Below are 23,254 nucleotides of genomic sequence, written 5' to 3'. Positions count from 1 at the left end.
AAAAGAAAAATGGGAAACCAACGTGTCTTTATCTCGAGCCAGACCTCACTTTTCAGAGGAACTGAATATTACACAACACAGTTCAGGCAACTGCCATTGAGATGAATGGGACACCAACGTGTCTTTATCTCGAGACAGACCTCACTGAGTTTGGACATCAAGAGGTAAAACAAGTGTATTGCCTCCCCTATTATATAGCCTACCTTATAAACACTATTTAAAGTGACTTTGATCTATGAAATGACAGCATAAATTATTTATACCTAAAATTAACTTTTTAATAGAACACAATAATAAAAAAAAATCAAAGCAATTCTGGTAGAACCAGTGATTAAATTAAATTAAGCCGTGAAGCTCGCTTTACTTATTTACTTTAATTTGAAAAGATATATCTGTGTGAGTTATGCAATATTATGAGTTTAGGCAGCTTTTAATGTGTGACTGCATCTGTTAAATGTAATGGAGAAGTTTGCTTGTCTGTTGCATGAACGTTAAAATAAAGATTGTGGGTGTTGTGGGTCCCGCGGGTGGAAGGATCGAGAAGACGTCATGTGACCCATCGGTACTAATTGACAGCCGCTCCTCTCATTGCTGTCACTGCTCGCGCACTGCGGCCGCGAGACTGGAAACCAACACGAACGAAAGAGACACAGATACCTGAGGCACTTACACCAAAAACTCAAGCTCAGAAGCCGATTATCACAATTTACCCATCAAATAGGAGAATATAACGCTTGACCGGTTGAAAATGATGAATCAGATCGACCTTTCGGATCCATATGATAATGGATATGAACCGGACGACTACATGATGCCCGAGGAAGAATGGGACCGGGATTTACTGCTAGATCCAGCTTGGGAAAAACAGCAACGGAAGGTAAGGAGAGGTTGAGTTTGCATATATACACACACACACACAACACACACACACACTATAGCCTATATTATTTTTAGAAATATATATTATAATTATATAGCTAATGATTTATAGATAATTAGTTCAAGTAGAAATATAATTTAACTTGGTCTAAATTAAATGTATCATTTAACTAAGTGTAAGTTAAAAGTTTTTTTATTTATTTATTTATCAATCTTAAACTATCATTTAGCTTAGATTTAGCAGTTGTTTGCGAAGGAATCCCGTCCCGTTATGGGCTCTTGTGGTCTGTCAGTGAGGGGTCTGGTTTGACTCCGGCTGTCGGGAGCGCGCGCTGAGGATGGATGCAGCGGGTACCGAACTAACAATAGCGCAGCTGCGCGCGGCTCTGTTGCTGATACGATTGGAATGCGGACTGTCAACAGATGCTTCCAACACAGGGTGACGTCCTTGGGATTAGAATGGATGCAGGGGCTAATTTTAACTACACCACCAAAAGTCATCATAGTAGCTTAATCCGGTGTCCTTGGCAGGGAATTCTTTTATTTATTGTGTAGTCTATGATAGTGTTTTCATATATATACTGAACTGAAGTGGACAGGTGCTTTACTGTCATTTCCTATAACTGGTATTATATCAAACTCTACATTTGGTGTATGATATATATATTTATTTTGACAGGTAATGGTCAGAGTAATCACAAAGGGATTCCTAATGTGGGATTATGTTTTGAGGGCCTCTAAACTTTGTCTTTGAGCAGGGTGATCTTAAACTCTCTGGTTTATCTAAACTATCCACATCCTAAGTCCTATTATAGACTAGAACCACATAAGTGAACTTTCTCCCTCTTGCAGATTCACCTTCACTTAAAATGATTCATTCATTCTCTTGTTGTAGCAATATAACATGACCATAGTGATCTTTTTTTTTCTATATTATTCACACAATACAGGCCCATTTAGTAAATAAATAAAGTTTAGGAAGGAAGTTAGTTTGTGGTCTGCCTATAGATCCTCTGTTAAATCTGGTTGGCCAAGTTGGGTCAGATTACAATTCATTTAGGCCTTAAACTGAACCTCACTGACTGTATTTATACTTAGCAGATCCTTTCTTACCGAAGCAACTTAGAAGATATTTATAAATGGCTGTTTGTCTCAAATTTTAAACATAGTCTTATATTGCTTGGCTTGTTGATCTGTGATGATAGGGTCTAATCATTCTTCTAGAGACCATTGCCCCACGCAGGCATGTTACTGCAGACACACCCTAAAGTTTTCCAGAATGAATGAAATTCTTTCCTGTCCGATTAGACAACGCAGCAGTGCGATAAACACATTATATACACTGCATTAGCTCTCAAATCTCTCTCCTCAGTGTGAGCCTACTTCATCAGGTCTCTTATCAGAAACAGACTCTGCGGAGAGAGCTAAATTTACACTCGTACCTCGCAGGAATGCACTCTGGGGTCCACAGTAAAGCTTTCATCTGCCCAGCAATGACTGAACCTGCTTTGAGGGATTAAAAAGATGCTCCATTGAGTCTAAAAAATGGCCAAAGGGTAGCGGTGGATTTGAGAGTGCAACCTAATACAGATGTGGGCAGCAGTACAGACACATTTTGTTCCATGAAACGGTACCCAGCATTACTGGGTCATAATGTTGCCCCTTATTCTTATGCAGTATGCAGAATCCAAAATAATATTTTTGTTATTTTTAAATGAGAAAACGTGTATATATATATTGTATAAATATATATGGTTCTGGAGTGCAATCATAGGATGGTGCAGAGGATGCTATACAACAGCTTGGAGATTCCAGCTTTGTAGCTTATTGTTCATGTAGTTAAGTGCAGGTTATTTTTGGAGGATGAACTCAGTGTTCAACTCAAGTGTAGATGCTCATGTGTTCAGTGCAAGTGTGTGTGTGTGTGTGTTTTTTTTTTATCATGCCAATGCCATTCTATTGTCTTATTGACTGATCTTATTACACTTCCTGTTCATAATTAGAATACCTTTCAAAGATCATTGATTAAATAAAGTGCAGGAGTTTGGACCATATTTACGGTCACATGTTTTTTCCCCATCTTTTCTCATATAGAGTTTGAGAACTAGTTGAACTACCTACTATACCTCCTCTCTTGGCGTAGCCACCAGATAAGATTCATTTTGTTGGCATGGTCCATTGCAGTCACACATGCATTGAGGTTTTGACCTGAAAATGGTGTCAAAGGCAGATTTAAGAATTAAGTCTTAAGATTAAATCTGGTCTACTGTCACACATTTGTTTTTGTAACTGTACACTGTGGTTTTGTGCAAGGATTCTGCATTTGATGAATATTGAGTGTAGGATTTGCATGTTAGTGTGCATGACAGGTAAGACGTGAGGTTGGAGAACTGTATGTTGATGTATATTTTACTTGTTTCCCAGACGTTCACGGCCTGGTGCAACTCTCACCTGAGGAAAGCTGGGACACAGATTGAGAACATAGAGGAAGACTTCAGGAATGGCCTTAAACTAATGCTGCTGCTTGAAGTCATCTCAGGTAAATCCATCTTAAGTTTATTTGTTTAGCACTTTTCACAATACATTATTGTTTCAAAGAAGCTTGCATGCACGTTTCAGTATTACAATCAGAAAGTATCAGTCAGAGATGAATGTTTCAAAGTAATGTGTTCAGTCAAGCAGATACAAAGTAAACTTCCTCAACGATATGTAATATCAACTATATACCAATTAAATTTTTCATACTGCGTTGTATTTTGGCAGGTGAGAGGTTACCCAAGCCTGACAGAGGAAAGATGCGTTTTCACAAGATAGCCAATGTCAACAAAGCCCTTGATTTCATCACCAGTAAAGGAGTGAAACTGGTCTCCATTGGAGCTGAAGGTATGCTTTTTTGTACAACTGTAATGTAATCCGTATTTAAATTTTTATTTTTTTTTATAAACAGATTTAATATTAGGGGATGGAGGTTATTAATTTTGCATGTCACATAGCGTATTTTAAAATCCTATATATCTTTTTATTTATAATAGCACTTTTTTTATTGAGCAATGATTTTCCTTTCATATGTTTGAGAAATTGTGGATGGAAATGTGAAAATGACTCTTGGAATGATCTGGACCATCATCCTTCGCTTCGCCATTCAGGATATCTCTGTTGAAGGTAAAGCAAACAAATCCCAAACATAAAATGCCACAAAACATTTGCACAAACAGCAAAATATACTGATATTATTATTATTAATGGCACGTTTCACAACCCCTAGAAATGTTTAAATCATTTTATAGCAAATGACAACAATTAGATTGTTCAGTCATGTGTGAATTATATAATGATTCACTAATTGTCTTTCAGAAACTTCGGCCAAAGAAGGACTTCTGCTGTGGTGTCAGAGGAAGACTGCTCCCTACAGGAATGTCAATGTTCAAAACTTTCATGTCAGGTGAGGCCTCTTTTTTTGGGTGCAAAAAAACGTTGAAAGGAGATATCAATGTTGAGTATTTTAATATGAGTTAAAACAGATACTTTATTATTTTTAGTTATAAAGTTTCAGTTTTTATGTTAATTCCAACATGACCCTGATTCTCTCTCTCTGGTGAAGCTGGAAGGATGGATTGGCGCTGTGCGCTCTTATCCACAGGCACAGGCCTGACCTCATTGACTACGCCAAACTCAACAAGGTCTCAAGTGTGACCCCAGATTAACCTTTGATCCTCCGAGACATTTGTTCTAACAGTCGGTAGAAAAATAGCATGTCTGCCACAACATTCTGATGTTCCCTTTTGTTGATATCACTGCACAGATGGTGTGTGCTTACAGTATGTGTGTCTAACATCTTCAATACACTCAACAGTTCATCACACTCCCACCCTCAGGAATCTAAGGACCTTCTTTAAAAATTTAAGGGTTGACTCTATTATGTAGTAGATCCAGATCTCATTTATTGCATGTACAATCAGAAATTCCCTTTTTTTGTGGCTTCAATAGCTGGAAGGATGGACTGGGCTTCTGTGCACTTATTCACAGGCACAAACCAGAACTGGTTGACTTTCATAAGCTGGAGGTGGTATAAGTGTTATATTATGCTATTGTTGGATGTAATGTTTTCTCTGAATTTAATAGATTAGGGGTGCTCAGTCCTGCTGGACATCTGTCTTCCTGCAGAGTTTAGTTCTTGTACTTGGAGAAAGCTATCTGTCATCTCAGTGGCAGGCTGCATCCAGAACAGCACTCAGACAGAGTTGATTGGAAAACATTTAACAAGATGAAACAATATTTTATATTTTAACAAGTAGTATCCTAATTGCCTATTTGTGTGTGTTATGTAGGCTAACATTTGTGTTTGTTACAGTAAGTAAGAATTTTATGCACTTCATGTGTACCTTGTTATTGCGTAAAAGTGTTGCTGCCTATAGAGTGTTTCTAATTCACATTTGGAAGGTTATAGACTTGATATAGTGATTACATTTTGATTAGCAGGTATGTTTTATGGTTGGAGCTAAATTCTGCTGAATCTCATAAGAGCAGGATTGATTGAGGACAGGATGTTTTATTGATGGCAAATTTGTGTAGTTAGCTGACATTTTTTTTTTTTAGCTGTAATTTGAGGGTAGCTTGTGTTAGCTTATACTGATGTAGTTAAACTACCTTTCAAAAGTTGGGGTCAGCAAGATTTTTTAAATGTTTTTGAAAGTCGTCTCTCACGCTCACCTAGGCTGCATTTATTTGATTAAAATACAGTAAAAACAGGAATATTGTGAAATATTATTACAATTTAAAATACGTGTTTTAATGTAATTTAAAATCTAATTTATTACTGTGAGAGCAAAGCTGAATTTTTAAAAGCCGTTACTCTAGTCTTTAGTGTCACGTGATCCTTCAGAAATTATTAATTATGGCAGTCAAGAGGCAATCGGAGAAACCTGGTCCATAATACATTTTCTCAGAGGACCGTTTGGGTTTACAATAATCCTGACCCGGAATAGAACTTAGAAAAAAGTAATCCACATATCAGGAACACCAGAACGGTTTCTAAAGGATGCTTTCTAAGAATCCATATTAGAACTTATTCCGTCTCAGGACCCTTCAAAGTGGATTTTAAGTGGGCTAGAAGCATGTTAGTACTCTAGTGACATGTTAGATTTGATTTCTTCGTTCCCAGAATAGGGAATCATAAAGGCGTGGTGAGCAGGATGTGGCATTTTTTTCCAGCCATGTTCCAAGTCTGTGGGAATGAGTGTATGTGCACTATGGTTTTTATTAGTTGGTTAGATCAGACCGTTGAAGATTAAGGATTTATTTAGCTTGTCAGTGTCAGTCAGTTCATCTGTGAGTGACTAAAAGACCCCTCACCCCACACAGACATTCCTGTCCCTTTCAGCTGTCACTGGCGGCTCCAGGTGAGCTTGAATGGGGTAATCCAGTGTTTAGCATGGACCCCAGTGGTCCCAGTTTGGACATGAGCATCAGGAGGGTCCAGGACCCTGTGGATCCCCTGCAGCTGCTGATGTCCTGCAATACGGCTTTTATTGACACAGAGAACAAAAGCTTGATCCCCAGACTCTGCTTACACACACATCCACAAATACTTGCAAAAATTATAACCATAAACATGCACATTTAGAATGCAGAATGGAAAAATCATTACTATTTTAGTAATGTTTTTGAAAGAAGTATTTTATGCTCACCAAGGCTGCATTTATTTGATGAAAAATACAGTACAAACAGTAATTTTTGTACCGTTTTGAACTTTTCTATTTTAATATTCTTTAAATTTATTCCAGTGACAGCAAAGCTGAATTTTCTGCAGCCATTACTTCCGTCACACATGATCCTTCAGATATCATTCTAATATGCTGATTTGGTGCTCAAGAAACCTTTTTTTATATATTATTAGTGTTGAAAACGGTTAATATTTTTTATGGAAGCCTTGATAGATTTTTTCAAGATTTTTTGATGAATAGAAATGTCTAAAGATCAGCATTTTTTTGAAATGGTCTTTTGTTTTTACTGTACCTTTTGATCTACTGAACACATCCTTATTAACTAAAATAAAAGTATTACTTTTGAACAGTAGTGTAGTTATTTTTTTTTTCTTTATAATTTAAAAAGACTTTGCATTTAAAGGGCACCCAGTCTTTCTGTATGCCAGTCCCTCCTTTTCAGATGACTTTTAACTAATTTATCAATTGAAATCCTTTTTTAGGGCTAAACATTTTCTCTTTCCTCTAGTAACACCTGAATACTGACACTCACTTTTGCATGGAAATTATTTTGATTTATGTTGATTATTTTTTTTTAGTGTCGGATTATTTCTTTTGTTTTATTTATTAGTAAAGTATGCCTTTTCTCTCTTGTTGTCTGTCTGCAGGATGATCCTCTGGGTAATCTGAATTTGGCATTTGACATTGCTGAAAAACATTTGGACATCCCCAAAATGCTGGATGCCGAGGGTAAACAATAAGCATAAGATGTTCCCCAATACTCCATATAACATTCCAGCTAAATCCAGAGCTTTCAGCCAGTTATACTGTCTTTCACAAAAGTGTTATGGTGACCTTAAATATGGCATCTACACTGAGTAAGGTCTGTATGTCACAGTTAACTGTGGCAAGGAGAGACTCCTTCAAATTTATTTGAGTAGGAAACCTTAGGAGGAACCAAGTTCTAGGCTCAGGCTAGTCCTTTGTTCCTTACAATAAAGCAGCAATAAGACAATATTCTAAAAGCTGGATGCAAATTCTAAAGATTTCAAGCAACAAACTCCCTATTTTTAGCTGTATAATATTACAAAATATGGCCTTTGCTCCACAGTCCTAGTATCCTCATTTTCCACTTTAGCAGATGAACATGACTTGTGTTTCCTTGTGGTATTTATATTTTCTTCCATCGCACCTTATTTCCACCTTCACTTTATGTAGTTGTCCCTTAACTCATCTCTTCTCCCTGCAGACATCCTGAACACCCCTAAGCCTGATGAGAGAGCTATTATGACATATGTGTCCTGTTTCTACCATGCCTTTGCTGGAGCTGAACAGGTATTGTGTTTTGCATGTGCTAGATTTAGCAGATCGTATCTTTCCATCCATCTCTACCTTAGTTCTTACTGTGTTTCTCTCCCTCAGGCTGAAACTGCTGCTAACAGGATCTGTAAGGTGCTGGGAGTGAATCAGGAAAATGAGAAGCTGATGGAGGACTATGAAAGACTGGCTAGTGAGGTCAGGAGACATATTTTAGTTAAACACACATCATATACACTCCACACACAGCACATAAACACGCATTTAACCTGAATATTCCCTCTACTCTGTAGCTGTTGGAGTGGATCAGACGTACAATTCCTTGGCTTGAGAATCGTGTGCCGGAGAAGACCATGTCGGAGATGCAGCGGAAGCTGGAGGATTTCCGAGATTACCGCAGGAAGCACAAACCTCCCAAAGTGCAGGAGAAGTGTCAACTGGAAATCAGCTTCAACACCCTTCAGACTAAACTCCGCATTAGCAACCGGCCTGCGTTTATGCCCTCTGAGGGCAAGATGGTTTCGGTGAGAGTTTGACTCACACTTACATGTGACACATCTTTACTTGGATGTCTAATTTTGTACACTTCCCATTGATGTTGTTTGTGTGTTTGGTTATTTTTTTTATTGTTTATTTGTACTGTTTATTGATTTTTTTTTATTGTATTATATGTATTGAATTATTTATTTTAATATGTATTTTCTATTTTATTTTATTTGAAATCTAGTTTGTTTATTATATTGTATTGATTTAATTTGATTTATTTAACATTATTTTAATATTTAATAATCTTATTTAATATTTATTTAGTTTGTTTATGCTTGTTATATTTTATCGTATTTAATAAATCAATACATGTTTAATATATGTTTATTATGTATTTTATATTTATTTATATATATTATTATTTAATATATTAAATATTATTTTTATATGTATTTTATTTTATTTTTTTTTATATATTTATAGGTATATTAGTCACAAATACACTCTTATGAAACAGTAATCTACAAAAATGTAGATTTATAGGTATATTAGTCACAAATACACTCTTATGAAACAGTAAGGTTTCATAAGTAACAGCTTACAGTTTCTCAATGGTTTCATAGTTGATGATTTGGTTTGTGTTTGTCTGTTTAGGACATAGCAAGTGCATGGCAGGGGCTGGAACAGGTAGAGAAGGGCTATGAGGAATGGCTGCTGACAGAGATCAGGAGACTGGAACGACTGGATCATCTAGCAGAGAAATTCAGGCAGAAGGCTACCAACCATCAGAGCTGGGCTGCAGGTGAGTCCCGAACATCAATAAAATACCACCATTCTGCACTTAATTAAAAAAGAAATATAGGCCACTTTGAATAAGAAAGTTCACTAAATGATGCTTAATATATGCTTGATGTGTGTTTTGCAATAGGTAAGGAGGAGATGTTGACCCGGAAGGACTACGAGTCAGCATCTTTAATGGAAGTCCGAGCTTTGCTGAGGAAACACGAGGCATTTGAGAGTGACCTTTCCGCCCACCAGGACAGAGTTGAGCAGATTGCTGCTATTGCTCAGGAGCTCAAGTATGATCTTTTAGATTTATCCTCTTCAAAAATCCTTTGACTTTCTTTGCTGATCTTCATTTAATTTAGCTGTTAATTTTAATGTGTATGTGCATTGACATTCAAAAGCTTGGGGTCAGTAATATAATTTTTTATTCAGCAAGGATGCATTAAATTGATCAAAAGTGACAGTAAAGACTTTGACATTATTAAAAAATAACTTATTTCAAATAAATGTTATTCTTTTGAACTTTCTATTCAAAGTATTCTGCAAAAAAATGTATCACGGTTTCCACAAACCTGTTTTCAACATTGATAAGAGTAACTTGAGCGCCAAATCAGCATTAGAATGATAGCGAAAAAAATCATTGGACACTGAAGACTGGAGTAATGGCTGCTGAAAATTCAGCTTTTCCATCACAAGAATCAATTTCCTTTAAAAAAAAAATAATTTAAATAATTCATATTTCACAATATTACTGTTTTTATTGTATTTTCATCAAATAAATATGTCTGCGAGCATAAAAGATATTAAAAATTATCTTATAAATGTCAGATGTTTGAATGGTAGTGCACAAGTTCTTTGGCCTTGCAACTAAGCTGTCACGTTCAGTATCTCATCACTTTACAGGGTCTTAATAGCTTCATATCTGTCACACTACTTATCCATAACTAGACACACATATACACGCACCCTACTTTGACGCTTATATTGCAGACTTTCTATTTTAACATTCATTATCTCCCTGCAGGCCTGGTTAGAATGTGTGTGTGTGCATGTATTTAGTACTTAACTGACAGCTTCTGACCTTTATGTAGTCTCAGTTAATACAGGGTGATATTACTTATAAACTGTGGAGCATAGTTATGATGATTAGAATAATAATGTTAATGTAGACACAAAAAGCACACAGAAAAGAAATGTAGATAGCTAATCATAACAGCAGTTGTAGGTAGAGTATCAAAAACAGTCTAAGGCTGGAATACACTACACTGAACAGTTCTTAAAATACTGGGCATCATTCATTACTGACTTTGTAATAGTTACAGACGAAAAACTTGTCATCGTACACTAAACGACTGAGGATCATACACTAGCAGACTTTAAAGTCGTTCCAATCACAGCAAACTCTTGCAGAAATGTGTCTTGTTGCTAGGAGACGCATGACAACTGAAAGCAATGTGTTCTAAAATTGCCTCAAAATATCAAACATGTTTGATATCCATCGTCTGAAGCTAAAAAATTGGAGTCTCTGAACATCATACATTACACAATTTTCTATTAAATTTGTCAACTCAAGTCTGCAGACTGACTCTGACTTTCGGCAACTAGTGTCAACTTAAGGCGGGCGTACATGGTGCGATTTACTATATAGACTATTTATACACATAACATGTGGGTTTTTTCATCTTCTGATTGGTCAACTTCAGATGGATTGCCAAATCATCTCGTTCAACCACACAGATGCCACGAACAGATTTATGAATGAATATACCTGTTGTATTTCCGGCAAAACAAGCAGAAATTCAGAAATAGCCTTCTCACCTCGAGTCGATTATGAAGAACAGAAAGTCCATGCTTTTCAGACATTCTCTTTGCCATGTCTTAATTTCTTTTTTTGGATGTCACAAGCCATAGCTGCCACAAAGAAAACTATTTCATCCTCAGAACCCATATTTTTATGAATGGAGCAAAAACGTTATGCTTACGCCAGAGTGTGTAAAATTGTAGTAAATATGTGTCATGTGTGACTGCCTCCGTACGATTTTCAGATAAACTCAATCGTGACCTGTGCGAGGGCTCAAGACGTTCCGACGTTCAGAATCTCACTGTTTACACCCGCCTTTACCCAAGCTGCAAATCGGCGGAACATTGGTGCAAAAATCATGAAGTGTATTCCAGCCTTTAGAGAGAGGGTGGAAAATGCTCACGAAAAACTAAATTACAACATTTTTTGATCCAAGAAACCTTGACTAACATTATCAAATGATCTACATGGAAAGAAATTTAATACAAAAGTGTAGAAAATTCCGCATCAATGTAAAGTTAGTGAGTACTACATTTGTTTACCAGTAGAGGGGGACAGAGTCAATATCAAATGCAATGTTGTGGTATAAAGTCTTTTATCTTTTTATCTTCTGTTTTATATTTCTAAAGTGAGCTGGACTATCATGATGTTGCTTCAGTGAATCAAAGGTGTCAAAGTATTTGTGACCTCTGGGACCAACTGGGTACACTCACTCAGAAACGCAGAGAGTCTTTGGAGGTATGCTGTCTTTGTCGCAACTTGTTTTGTACTAGAATATTTTAGATAAATCCAAGTATTAAAGAAAGCAAAAGGTTTGAATCTGTGTTAAATTTTTGCAGAGGACAGAGAAACTTTTGGAGACGGTGGAGCAGTTGTTTCTGGAATACGCAAAGAGATCTGCACCCTTTAATAACTGGATGGAGGGAGCCATGGAAGACTTACAGGATATGTTCATAGTGCACACCATTGAAGAGGTCCAGGTACACACAATTAATTTACATGCTTATTTTGTGAAACAGACTAGTATTTCCACAGCTCCCTGCTGTCACATATGTATTACTGTATGTATTTTTGACTTTTTGTAAGGTTTTGAAAGAAGTCTCTTATGCTCACCAAGGATGGATTTATTTTATTATATAAAAATGCAATAAAATGGTATATTGTAAAATATTTTTACAATTTAATAACTGTTTTTTGTTTTAATATATTTTAAAATGTATTTTTTATTCCTGCGATGGCAAAGCTTAATTTTCAGCAGCCATTACTCCAGGTTTCAGCATCACGTGATCGTTTAAAAATTATTTTAATAAGCTCATTTGGTGCTTAAACATTTCTTATCAATGCAGAAAAAGATGTTGCTTAATATTTTTGTGGAAACCACAGAGTTCCAAAGAAAAGCATTTATTTGAAATATAAATATTTTGTAACAATGTAAAACACTGCAATTTAATTATGTCTAATGAATTAAACTAACCATAAAGAAGCCTGACTTCGTCATACTCATATTCTAGGCAGAATGTGAGTCTGATACTGCTCCATTGCACTTGAATTATGGGGCGTGTCTTAACCGAACCAGTAAAAAAAAAAAAAAATCTGCACTCAATTGGATAGGACCTACAACCAATCAGAACAACGCAGTAAGTGACGTATGTTGAGCAACGCATAGTTGTCAACAGAGTTCAACTGCACGCACGCACGCTGGAACTGGAAGAAGTAGGAAAGTAATGAGTGTAAACGATCTTTGCCGCTGTTGTAAAAAGAATTAAAGAATTCGCGGAGTACTTACAAGCACGAATAACATTTTTGAGAGAAACACAAAAGGTGCATGTATATACGAACAAGTTCTCTGTTTAGGATTAGATCTCGACAATAATGAAAATAAATCTTATCGCATTTGTCAGCCCTGTCTCAACTTTATTACACGGTTGGCAACGCGACTTGACTAACTTTAAAAAATGGAAACACGACGAAAGAGACAAGGCTGAAGAAGCGCGTGTTCATCTGAGGCTTCAGAGAAAAGAGATCGTGAGCCTACTTTCCAAGACGCCCTATCTTACGTAACCGCAGATAGCCTGTCCATCATCGATTAAAGCCCGCCCTGGCATAATTACTCCTCAATGGATCGAGTCCAGACCGAACTTCCCGTCCAAAAAATGTTGTGTGGGCGGGGTTCGTATAAAAACAAGTTATCCACTAAAAGTATTAATTTCTTAAAATTTGTATTTTTTTTACTGACCTCAGATTTTGAATGGTAGTGTATATATAAAAACAAGTTATCCATTGTGTGTAGACTCTGATAGCTGCTCACGAGCAGTTTAAGGCCACACTTCCTGAGGCAGATGCAGAAAGGCAGGCGATCCTTGGCATACAGCAGGAAGTCCTGAAGATCTCTCAGAATTACGGCATTCGTGGAGACCTCACCAACCCCTACAGCACCATAACTACAGAAGAGATTGCCATCAAGTGGGACAAGGTCAAACACAAAAATCAGACTTCAATTCTGTTCCACACATAAACTGCACAGAAATGTTCTTAAAGTTAAAAACTCAAATTTATCTTCTAATATCTAATTCTAAGCCATTCTAAACAATTCCTGTAGTCTTCATGATCATGATGCTAATGATGTGTGTTTGTATATTCAGGTGAAGAAGCTGGTTCCCCAGCGTGACAGTGCACTGCAGGAGGAGTTAGCGCTACAGCATGCTAACGAAAGGCTCAGACGCCAGTTTGCTGCTCAAGCCAACCTCATCGGACCCTGGATACAGGCCAGGATGGAGGTGGCTGACATAAGCGCAGCCATCACCTGTGCTAATGTGATATACCCAAATAAGACATGTTTTTTAATCTCTCTATCTATCTTTCTATCAGGAAATTGGTCGTTGTTCTATGGCGATGGGCGGGACTTTGGAGGATCAGATGACCCAGCTGAAGCAATGTGAGCATGTGATCGTCAGCTATAAACCCAACATAGACAGACTGGAGGGAGATCACCAACTCATCCAGGAGTCACTTATCTTTGACAACAAGCATACTAACTACACTATGGAGGTACACATACACACAATTATCTTTTTTTTTCCTAGCGAGGACACATTAAATTGATCTAAAATGTCAATAAAGGCATTTTATAATGTTATAAAAAAATTATATTTCAAATAAATGCTCTTCTTTTGAATGTATTCATCAAAGAATCTGATTTCCACAAAAGTATTAGGCAGCACAACTGTTTTCGACACTGATAATAAAAAAAATAAAATTTTCAATAACAACAAATCATCACAAAAAGATGACTTCTGAAGGACCGTGTGAGTAATCGCTGCTTAAAAATTAGCTTTGCCATCACAAAAATAAATTAGATTTGAAAATGTATTAAAATAGAAAGCAATTCTATTAAATTATAATAATATTTCGCAATGTTACTGTTTGTACTATATTTTTTATCAAATTAATGCAGCATTGATGAAAGTAAGATACTTTTTTCAAAAACATTAAAAAATGCCTAAACTTTTGAATGGAGTGTACATAGAAATGTATGTCACACATGTTTGAATTCTCACTTAATTGTCAATGAATTTTTACAACAGTATTTCTCTTTTCTCTCCAGCATATTCGTGTTGGCTGGGAGCTCCTTTTGACTACAGTCGCTCGCACTATTAATGAAATCGAGACTCAAATTCTGACACGTGATGCAAAGGGCATCAGCCAGGAGCAGATGAATGAATTCCGATCCTCTTTCAACCACTTTGATCGGGTGCTGTACTCTAACTACTTGCTTGTTTCCTTGTTGAATGGATGGTATACTAATCATCATTAAACCATACCAACTAAATTAAACCCTGCACCACTTTGACTGAGCATTATACAAACATCTGTAAATCTCTCTTATTTCAGCTGAGACACATTCATTTCATATTTGCTTTGTGTTGTCTTGCCTTCACTTCTTCAGAGGCATCACATTGCAAGAGTGGTAATTTATCTTTCCGTTCACTTATTGGAACATATTTAGTTTGACATGGGAGATCATTTGCTGTTTTTAGTTTGTTTAAAATCAGATGTGAAATAGATGCAATTTGTGCTAAAATCTGCTTAAAAATGATGACCAGAGTTAAATGAAGCTATTTTTAATAAAATGATGAATATAGCACTTCCGAATCCTTGCAAATAAATTTTTTGCTGTTTTATTTTTATCAATAACCTTTTACTTTTTTGCTCACATCCTGTGCATGGTTTTGTGTGTTGTGGATACTTGCTCTCAGGAGGAGAGGGGTAAACTGAGGCCTGATGAGTTTAGAGCATGTCTGATCAGTTTTGAACATTTAGGAAGTGACAAACAGGTACTAACCAACATGACCTCTAACCCTTGACCCCAGTGTGTAGTTCTTTGCATAGATTTATACATATGCATTCCCTGGGCAGCAGAATATAGTTCTAATGTACTGTACCTCTCCTGTGTATTTTTCTGTCTGTGTGTTTCTGTGTTAGGTGCTGTTTCTTACCCTGCTCCACATTGCTTTATTTTTCCAACCATGTTGCTGTGTCACCCACACATCCTCAACCTTTGCCCTTAAATCTTTCCCATGCAGAAGAAGAATGGGGCGATGGATTCTGATGACTTTAGGGCCTGTCTGATCTCGATGGGTTATGATCTGGTAGGGCCTTAAATAGGGTTCATTGACTACAAACTAAAAAATAACATTCTTAAGCAGTATTTTTGTGTTGTTTTCAAGTATAAAATATCTAAGCAAAATACATTTAATTTATATTGTATTATTATTGTTTTGCTCTGTTAATTTTAATTTTATGAGTGGCATTTTTTTAAAAGATAAAATCTAATAATGTTATAAAATCTAAATTTATATAATAAAAATATTATATTAAGTATAATGAATTTATTTTCTTAAAACGAGTCTCTTCATTTTATAGTTCTTTTATCAAATATATTTATTTTATTAATTTTCTATTATTATTATTTTATATATATATATATATATATATATATATATATATATATATATATATATATATATATATATATATAATATGCAGAAATAAATGTATACACACAAATGAATTTCAACACTACAATGGTGGGGTGCTATAAATGTATGTGTGTGTTTTTTCAGGGTGAGGTGGAGTTTGCTCGGATCATGATGCTGGTTGATCCAAATGCTTCAGGCGTTGTGTCATTCCAGTCTTTCATTGACTTCATGACAAGAGAGACAGCGGACACAGACACAGCTGAACAGGTCATCGCTTCCTTCAGGATCCTCGCTGCAGACAAGGTGTGTGTGTGTGTGTGTGTGTGCTGCTTACTTAACCTTAACAGTTCTCTTCAGAACAGTCTTTTGTACCTGAAAAATTCTTTCCGTATTCCTTAACTGTTGTTTATTGTGTTTTGAATAGCCATATATTCTGGCAGATGAGTTGAGACGAGAGCTTCCTCCAGACCAGGCAGAGTACTGCATCAGCAGGATGCCCCCATACTCTGGCCCTGGAGCTCTGCCTGGAGCCCTGGACTACACTGCCTTCTCCAGTGCCCTCTATGGAGAGAGTGACCTTTAACTCTCTCAACAACTCTGACCCTTTCGACCCCGTCTGTCTCGTTAACCAAGAAAATTCTTTACCCATCAGATCAACAGCCTCAAGAAATGAAAACATGGCAAATAAACAAAATGAGCATAATTTCATTTTTCAACTTTATTTGATGTATTTTGCTAGATGATTGATATAAAATGTTTAAGTCAATACACATGGAATGCAGTCTGGAAGTGAAAAGAATTCAATGAAGGAAACAAAACAAAAAAAAAGCTATTTATCTGTAGCAATCCAAAAAACTTGTGAATTTTTAGATTCACTTTCTCATAAATTGTCGAATTCCAAGGCATGGGAAACTTTTTTTTACTGTCCTTCATGTAGGCTATTATGATGCAGAGAAAATTTACAAAGATTATGTCACTTGAATTACAGCAAAATCTGTAGTTACACTAAATTCAGAATTAAATACGTTTAAGTAGTTTTAGGTTTTTTGCGTTTTCCAGAACGAAATTTATTTTGTGTGGTAGTGTTAAACCTACATTATGTAAGCTTTTGCACATTTGAATTATCCCCAAATTGAGAAAGATTCACATAACCACTATGCTTCTCTTATTTTTTTCTGTAGTGTACTATAGTGTCCCTGCTTAAAAAAAAGTCACATGAATAGTAGCTCTATTCTTAACAACATAATCACCTAAAACCCTTACAGTGCCTGATTTCATATGCAGTAACAGTTTATATAAATTAGGAAGAGGTGATCCTTGTCCTTCTTAATAATGAGTCAGATAAGAGCACAAGCGGCTGATTTGGTTGTACATGACGTTTTAAATATTGGGGATGCTTGCACAATTTCTTCAATTTGGTGATTACATGAAGTGTCAATGTATGTACTTTTACAGGGCTGGTCAAATAAAGAAAGCAAAAAAAAAAAAACAGAAATTATGATAAAATACAACATTTACAGTTGTGGGTTAAAGTATGTGAACCCTTTGGAACAATAGACAACACAGCCTGCTTAACACACAAACAATTGATTTCTTGTCTGTATTGAACAGCATGTAAACCATTCACAGTGAAGACTGGAAAAGTAAGTGAATCCCAGAGTATCAGTCAAGCTTATATGAATACAGCAGATTTCGATAGGTCACACTAGTTCAGTGTACAATGACAGTGCATTTGGTTGATTTTTGGTCAGTTTGTTAACCTATCAAATTAGTTTTAATGTGAAAGAAGTGATTTGTGAATGTCTGCTGTTGAATTCTATGAACAAGAAAGCCAAATGTGTGTTTTACAGTGATATAAATTAAATAAACCTTACTTATGAAAATGCCAAGTCTCTGATTTGTTATTGAATGTTTGGAATAGAATGCAATTAACATATTGTAGGCCTAAAATATGTATATACATAATAGAGTGTTTTGCATAATATGGTATGTTTTTACTTGTATAATGAATAGGTCATCATTCACATTAATTGTTATTTTTTTTTAGGTGGCTTCTTGTTTTTTCTTTTGCTTTTCTTTCTTTCTTTTCTTTTTTTTCTTCTCCACTGTAACTCACCAAATATTGAAAAGTAACTTACCAAATATCTAAAATGTAACTTACCAAATATGGAAAAGCCCTTTCTTTCCCACTTTAAGTTTATCAGATCTCAGCAGCATTATCTCATGATGGTTGGTATTGTGGTCTCTCTGTCCCAGGATGAGTTCAGCACCTGCGGCTGGGTGAGTGGAGCTCTTCAGTCATCTGGTTCTTACACACAGGTCCCTCAACAGACCAGATCCAAAGTCCGGCTACATAGTCACTGAACATGGATTTAGGGGAAGCGGAAGATGAAATTCAGTTTCTGCCAACTGTAAGTAAAAAGGACTGCATTGAAATACAAATTTGAATGCAATGAATAATATCTTGTCTATTTACGCTGAACTGCATTTGTAACTTCAGAAAAAAAGGGCTGATTGATGTAATGGGACCTTAATGAGATTCTTGGACATTAATATTAGATGTTAACAGATGGGTTACAAAAGAATATATATTGGAAACATATTCGAAATTTAGATCTGCACCACAGACTTTAACAGAGTTATTTAGTACAATATAATACAATATAATACAAACTGTATGTTTACACACATATAAATTGCTCATTCTGTAACTGTGAATTTATCATTAATTGTTGGATCTATGTTTTTATATATGTGGTTATAAATGCACAGTGTTTGAATTCATGTTTGAGAGAGTTTGACCCATATCACTGGTGTCTATTTTTACTTTGTGATATCAGTAACAGATGAGCTGGAGAGTCTGTTGGATGTGTGAGCTCTAATCTCAGCTCCATATCTCTAAATAAGAGATAAATGGGATACTGTGCTCTCTCTTTCTCACACACATACAGTACATGCAATGATTCTCTATGTATTTTAGCACATGCGTCTGTAACATGCTGGAAACCATTAATTGTTTCACATTGTGTTAGGTTTTAAAAGTGACATGAATGTCTGAATGTGTGTGTTTGTGTGTGTGAGTCCCACTGCTGGTCAGTGAAACTCATATGACAAGCTGGAGGTGTTGGAATTCTCTATTCACTGACTGGTAAGCCAGGATTCAGTCCTTATAAGACTGCACTGCTGCTGTTTTCTATAATGTAAGAGGAGCAATTACATTTTATCTAGCATGTGGGGCTTTTCAAATCACAGATACCAAAAAAAAAAAGAAAAAAAAAAGTGAATTAATTACATTAAAACATTCTTGACCAATAGTCAAAACAATTTCATTAAACAACATTGCTAATTGTGATTTTTACTTGATTTTTGTTCATTTTTACTATAAATGAGGTGTGTGTATTTAGTTTTGAAGTGTGTGTGCATTTATACAAACCTTTTGAGTGTAATGCCTTTGCAGCATGTTCACTTTTTTTTTTTTATTAAAATTGAATAACTGATCATTTTGCTTGATCAGTTTTTATCAGATCACGTAGCAGTCCATATTCTCATTTTTGGTCTTATTTTAATGAGTTCAGTACAGCTGTAGCTGCAGTCTGTAATGTGTATGTGTTTTTCAGAGAGATGAGCTGGTATTGAGGTGTTGCTCATCAGCAGAAACTGTGTTTAACTGCAGAAGGATTCAGTGACCGTTTGTCTTATCTTGAGTCCAACTCAAAGGTTCGATGTGCATTTGCTTATTAACATTTTGAAACCAGGTTACTATTCTGTTTGTTAGACCAGTCTACTGTGTGCATTATCATACTTCTCAAAAACCTTTTTTCTTGCTTACAGAATGTTCCCACAGACATTTCTGTATGTGTGTTTGTTCTTGACCAGTGTCTGTTGGTCCGAGCACTGCAGGAGATGTTGGCCAACCACGAAGACCAGTATGCAGGGGTGGGTAATGTAGTGAAAGGGGATTCACACAATTCAGAATTTAGCAACAGTGAACAGTTATCAAAGAATATTCAGTTAAATATGTCACCCATATAAACAACCATTCAAGTTTGGGGTCAGTTAGACATTTTTTAAGGAATTCATTAATTTTATTCAACAAAATGCATTAAAGTGGCCCTATTATGGATTTTTGAAAGTTACCTTTCATGCAGTGTGTAACACAGCACTAAGTAAATGAAAACATCCTGCAAAGTTTTAAATCTGAAAGTACACCATGTATAAAGTTAAAGGCCTTTTTCACAGTCATGCTCTTTAATGTGATATGTTTGTATGGTATTTCAGGTATGTTCTGAAATGGGGAAGGACCATGAGGTCAGACAGGGAGATATTAGAGCACTGAAGAACAGACAAAATCTCTTCCAAGATGAGGTAATACCTGCAGCAAATGAGAAAGCTCATCTATCTTTCTACACACTGCAATAATATCTGAGCTGTTTACTTTTTTTTTTGGGCAAGCACTGAAGGGTACCATCCCTCCCCAACAGGGGGTCACGCTGGGGGTCGAACAGTGTACGAGACGACCTCTGCTCTTATGGCTTTGATGGACTCCAGCTCTGGACAGGTAAGATGGAGACTAAGCACATACACTACTGTTCAAATGTTTACTTTTTTTGAAAGTTATTCAGCGAGAATGCTTTAAATTTGAACTATTTGGAACATGGATATTCATAAGAAACATTTCTTTAGTACCAAATGAGCATAAACTAATCATTTCTGAAGGATCACGTGACAATGAAGACTGCTGAAATGGTTGCTAAACATTCAGCTTTGCCATCACAGGACTAAATTACATTTTACAGTATATATTACAATAGAAAACAGTTATTTTAAATTGTAATAATATTTCACAATATTGCTGTTTTACTGTATATTTATCAAATAAATGTAGCCTGGTGAAATCTAAACACTATTTGTGTATTCTTTCCTAGGACGTAGGTCAGAGGGTCACCTCACCCAATCAGCACTTGCTAAGGGAGGATGATGTCATTAGTTGCTGTCTTGACCTTAGTTCAACCTGCATCTCCTTCCGGGTCAATGGACAGCCAGTTCAAAGCATGCTGGAGAACTTCTATGTGGATGGACTGCTGTTTCCAGTGGTCAGCTTCTCAGCGGGAGTGCAGTGTTACCTATGAATAGATTTTGATTTTGCATGTTGTGTTACTTGTAGGTTTGTTTGCTCACGATTCATCACACAATTAAAAATATGCTCTGATTCCCCAATTCTACCTCATTTTGTTTTAAATGAATCTCCCTAAATCTGACCTGTACATCCTAAAACAGCTTAATAGTGATTTGTTTTGTATTTTTTCATCAGGGTGCATGTGATGTTTGGAGGTCAACAGGGGGAGTTTAGGTTTCTTCCTCCAGCTGGCTTATCTCTATGCGCTGAAGCTATCCTCCCCAAAATCCGCTGCAAGCTGGAGCTGTTTCACGAAATCACACTGAAAGTCAATGTGACTTCTTAGGCCCTGTTGTACCTATAAGCCCAGTGACCTTTATCCCCATTCCAGTGGATTCCAGCGAAGTACTCATTCAATTTTAAGTATGCTCTGATTATTTTAAATTTAGCATCAGTACAGTTATTTCAAGCTACAGGCTGTCTTGCATCAACTTGTATGAGTGTTTGACATCCTTGAACTCAACTCTGCATCTTATCAGGTTGAATATCCTCCACAGCTGGAGCAGATCAGAGAAAGATTAGCAGAAAACCTCCATGAACTCTGGCTTACTGACAAAATAGAGCAGGGCTGGACCTACGGACCTGTAAGTAACTGAGTAACATCCTTTCAGTAGTTTCATCTCATTCTGATGTATATTGAAAATGGCATCTCTTCTGCTAGGTTAAAGATGAGAGCAAAAAAGTACACTCGTGTCTAGTTGAGTTTTCCAAACTTCCAAATCAGGAGTGAATTCATAACCTCCAGTCATGTAAGGATATCCTCAGGTATGCCATTGATTATTGTGCCTAATAAACTATTAGCGCTTCATTATTAATCATACTTCTTTTTGTGCTGTGGAAGAACTCTTCTGGCTTTTGGTGTCCATATTGGACACTCTGATGAACATGCAGAGGAGAATGTAAAATCTGTCCGCCTTTCAAATAAGTATATCAAAATAGGATTCCACACTAAGACATCTGAGATTTAAACTTTACATGAATGCAACAGTGAAAATTGTGTTAAATCAATCCTGATTACATCACCTGTCCAGGTATGAACTATGGAATGGATACAAACCTGCCCCTGTGGATCAGTACAGTGTTGTGCTAACAGCTGCTTTGTTTTTTTGTTTTAGGATGTAATGTATAAGAGAAGTACCCAATTAGTGCCATTTTGCCTGTTGGATGAGAAGATCAAACAGGTTTGGATATACTGTGGAACCGCTGGAGCAGGAACAACGCTGATAAAAGTTCATGAGAGGTACTGTAAGACTCAAAGGGCCTTTAAGAGATGCTGTATCTTTAAAATAAAATTTAATCTATATAGAAATGTTTTAAAAATGACACTCACATAACATAATTACTAAGAAAAGCGCAATCAAAATATTAATAAATACTATAATAGTATGTTATTTAATAATAATACTAGTATGTGTTTATTCATTTGTTAGTGTCAAGCGTAGCAGCTGTTACATGGTGTGTGCAGCAGAGGGCAGTAGTTTGTCCCATAGTCACAATACCAGTGGCCTGATGTCTGGTTGAAACGGCAACAGGGCTCCTGACATTTACCATGGCAAGGAGCTTGCAACATACAGGTACTACCAGGTAAACAGAAGTCAGAAGTGTAGCAGTCCCATTCAAATATTTAGCTTGGCATAGTTTACCATTTATCATTTAGGTTATGCATTAGTGTTTACTAATAATCTTGGGATCTATACTGTCCCGTAAAATAGCCTATGCTTATATTTTGAAAAATACTATAATTTCAAGCATCTCTTGACTATTTAGTTGTGATTTTAGCCATAAACAAACAGCAAATCACTTTCTACACACTTTAGTTTTCATACATTCTCCTTATTTAGTATTTCTGTCCTATTTTAGTTTGACCTCAGCAATGTCTCTCCATTTGTAGGTGGAACCTGGAACCAAGCTCTTCCCTGCTTTATTTGCTAAAGCAACCAGTTCAAATCCATACCAAATAAATTTTGAAAAAATTCAATCTCTTATACCATAGTGCACACCCTCAAAATCTCAAAAAGAACAAATCTTTTTAAAAAAAAACACATCTAAATAGCACATTTCATTTTCAGCAAAGTCTCCTTTGAAATTAATAAATAAAAACCATGAATGCAGTATCAGTCTTTTTAAA

The 23,254-nt window shown here is 36.1% G+C and overlaps 1 protein-coding gene and 1 long non-coding RNA gene across 6 annotated transcripts; both read left to right on the top strand.

Moving 5' to 3' along the window:
- The first annotated feature begins 569 nt into the window (after positions 1-569).
- LOC109074501 (actinin, alpha 2b) lies at positions 570-17,833 on the top strand. 3 transcript variants are annotated; one of them, XM_042773847.1, is made up of 22 exons: positions 570-877; positions 3,304-3,418; positions 3,643-3,762; positions 3,955-4,041; positions 4,234-4,321; positions 4,481-4,559; positions 7,250-7,331; positions 7,831-7,916; positions 8,004-8,096; positions 8,192-8,422; positions 9,039-9,186; positions 9,313-9,463; positions 11,601-11,709; positions 11,811-11,951; positions 13,262-13,444; positions 13,614-13,748; positions 13,840-14,019; positions 14,576-14,722; positions 15,228-15,305; positions 15,555-15,620; positions 16,095-16,253; positions 16,375-17,833. In XM_042773847.1, exons 1-22 carry the CDS (start codon positions 749-751, stop codon positions 16,531-16,533), a joined length of 2,766 nt encoding a protein of 921 aa, XP_042629781.1. In that variant the 5' UTR covers positions 570-748; the 3' UTR covers positions 16,534-17,833. The 3 variants fall into 3 exon arrangements, with proteins under 3 accessions (XP_042629781.1, XP_042629777.1, XP_042629778.1); XM_042773844.1 differs by lacking the exon at positions 15,228-15,305 and having other exon boundaries at positions 576-877; XM_042773843.1 differs by lacking the exon at positions 15,228-15,305 and having other exon boundaries at positions 571-877; positions 7,831-8,096.
- Positions 17,834-18,213: 380 nt separating this feature from the next.
- On the top strand, positions 18,214-23,082 carry LOC122148145. 3 transcript variants are annotated; one of them, XR_006162120.1, is made up of 12 exons: positions 18,214-18,361; positions 19,568-19,667; positions 19,782-19,886; positions 20,229-20,315; positions 20,403-20,508; positions 20,876-21,043; positions 21,262-21,489; positions 21,606-21,710; positions 21,788-21,891; positions 22,242-22,366; positions 22,557-22,710; positions 23,018-23,082. It is a non-coding gene; the product is annotated as an uncharacterized LOC122148145 (long non-coding RNA). The 3 variants fall into 3 exon arrangements; XR_006162121.1 differs by having other exon boundaries at positions 20,876-21,066; XR_006162119.1 differs by having other exon boundaries at positions 20,876-21,489.
- The last annotated feature ends 172 nt before the right edge of the window (positions 23,083-23,254 follow it).

This window comes from Cyprinus carpio, chromosome A17 (genome assembly GCF_018340385.1).
Source record: "Cyprinus carpio isolate SPL01 chromosome A17, ASM1834038v1, whole genome shotgun sequence".
Taxonomy (NCBI): Eukaryota; Metazoa; Chordata; class Actinopteri; order Cypriniformes; family Cyprinidae; genus Cyprinus; species Cyprinus carpio.
Note: the sequence above shows the minus strand (reverse complement) of the source record. Positions and strands in the feature narration are given on the sequence as shown.

Coding starts and splice junctions, on each gene's coding strand:
- LOC109074501 (XM_042773843.1), top strand. CDS start 749: ATGATGAATCAGATCGACCTTTCGGATCCATATGATAATGGATATGAA. Junction 14,723..15,554: donor CTTTCAACCACTTTGATCGG/GTGCTGTACTCT, acceptor TTTCCCATGCAG/AAGAAGAATGGGGCGATGGA. Junction 16,254..16,374: donor GGATCCTCGCTGCAGACAAG/GTGTGTGTGTGT, acceptor TGTTTTGAATAG/CCATATATTCTGGCAGATGA.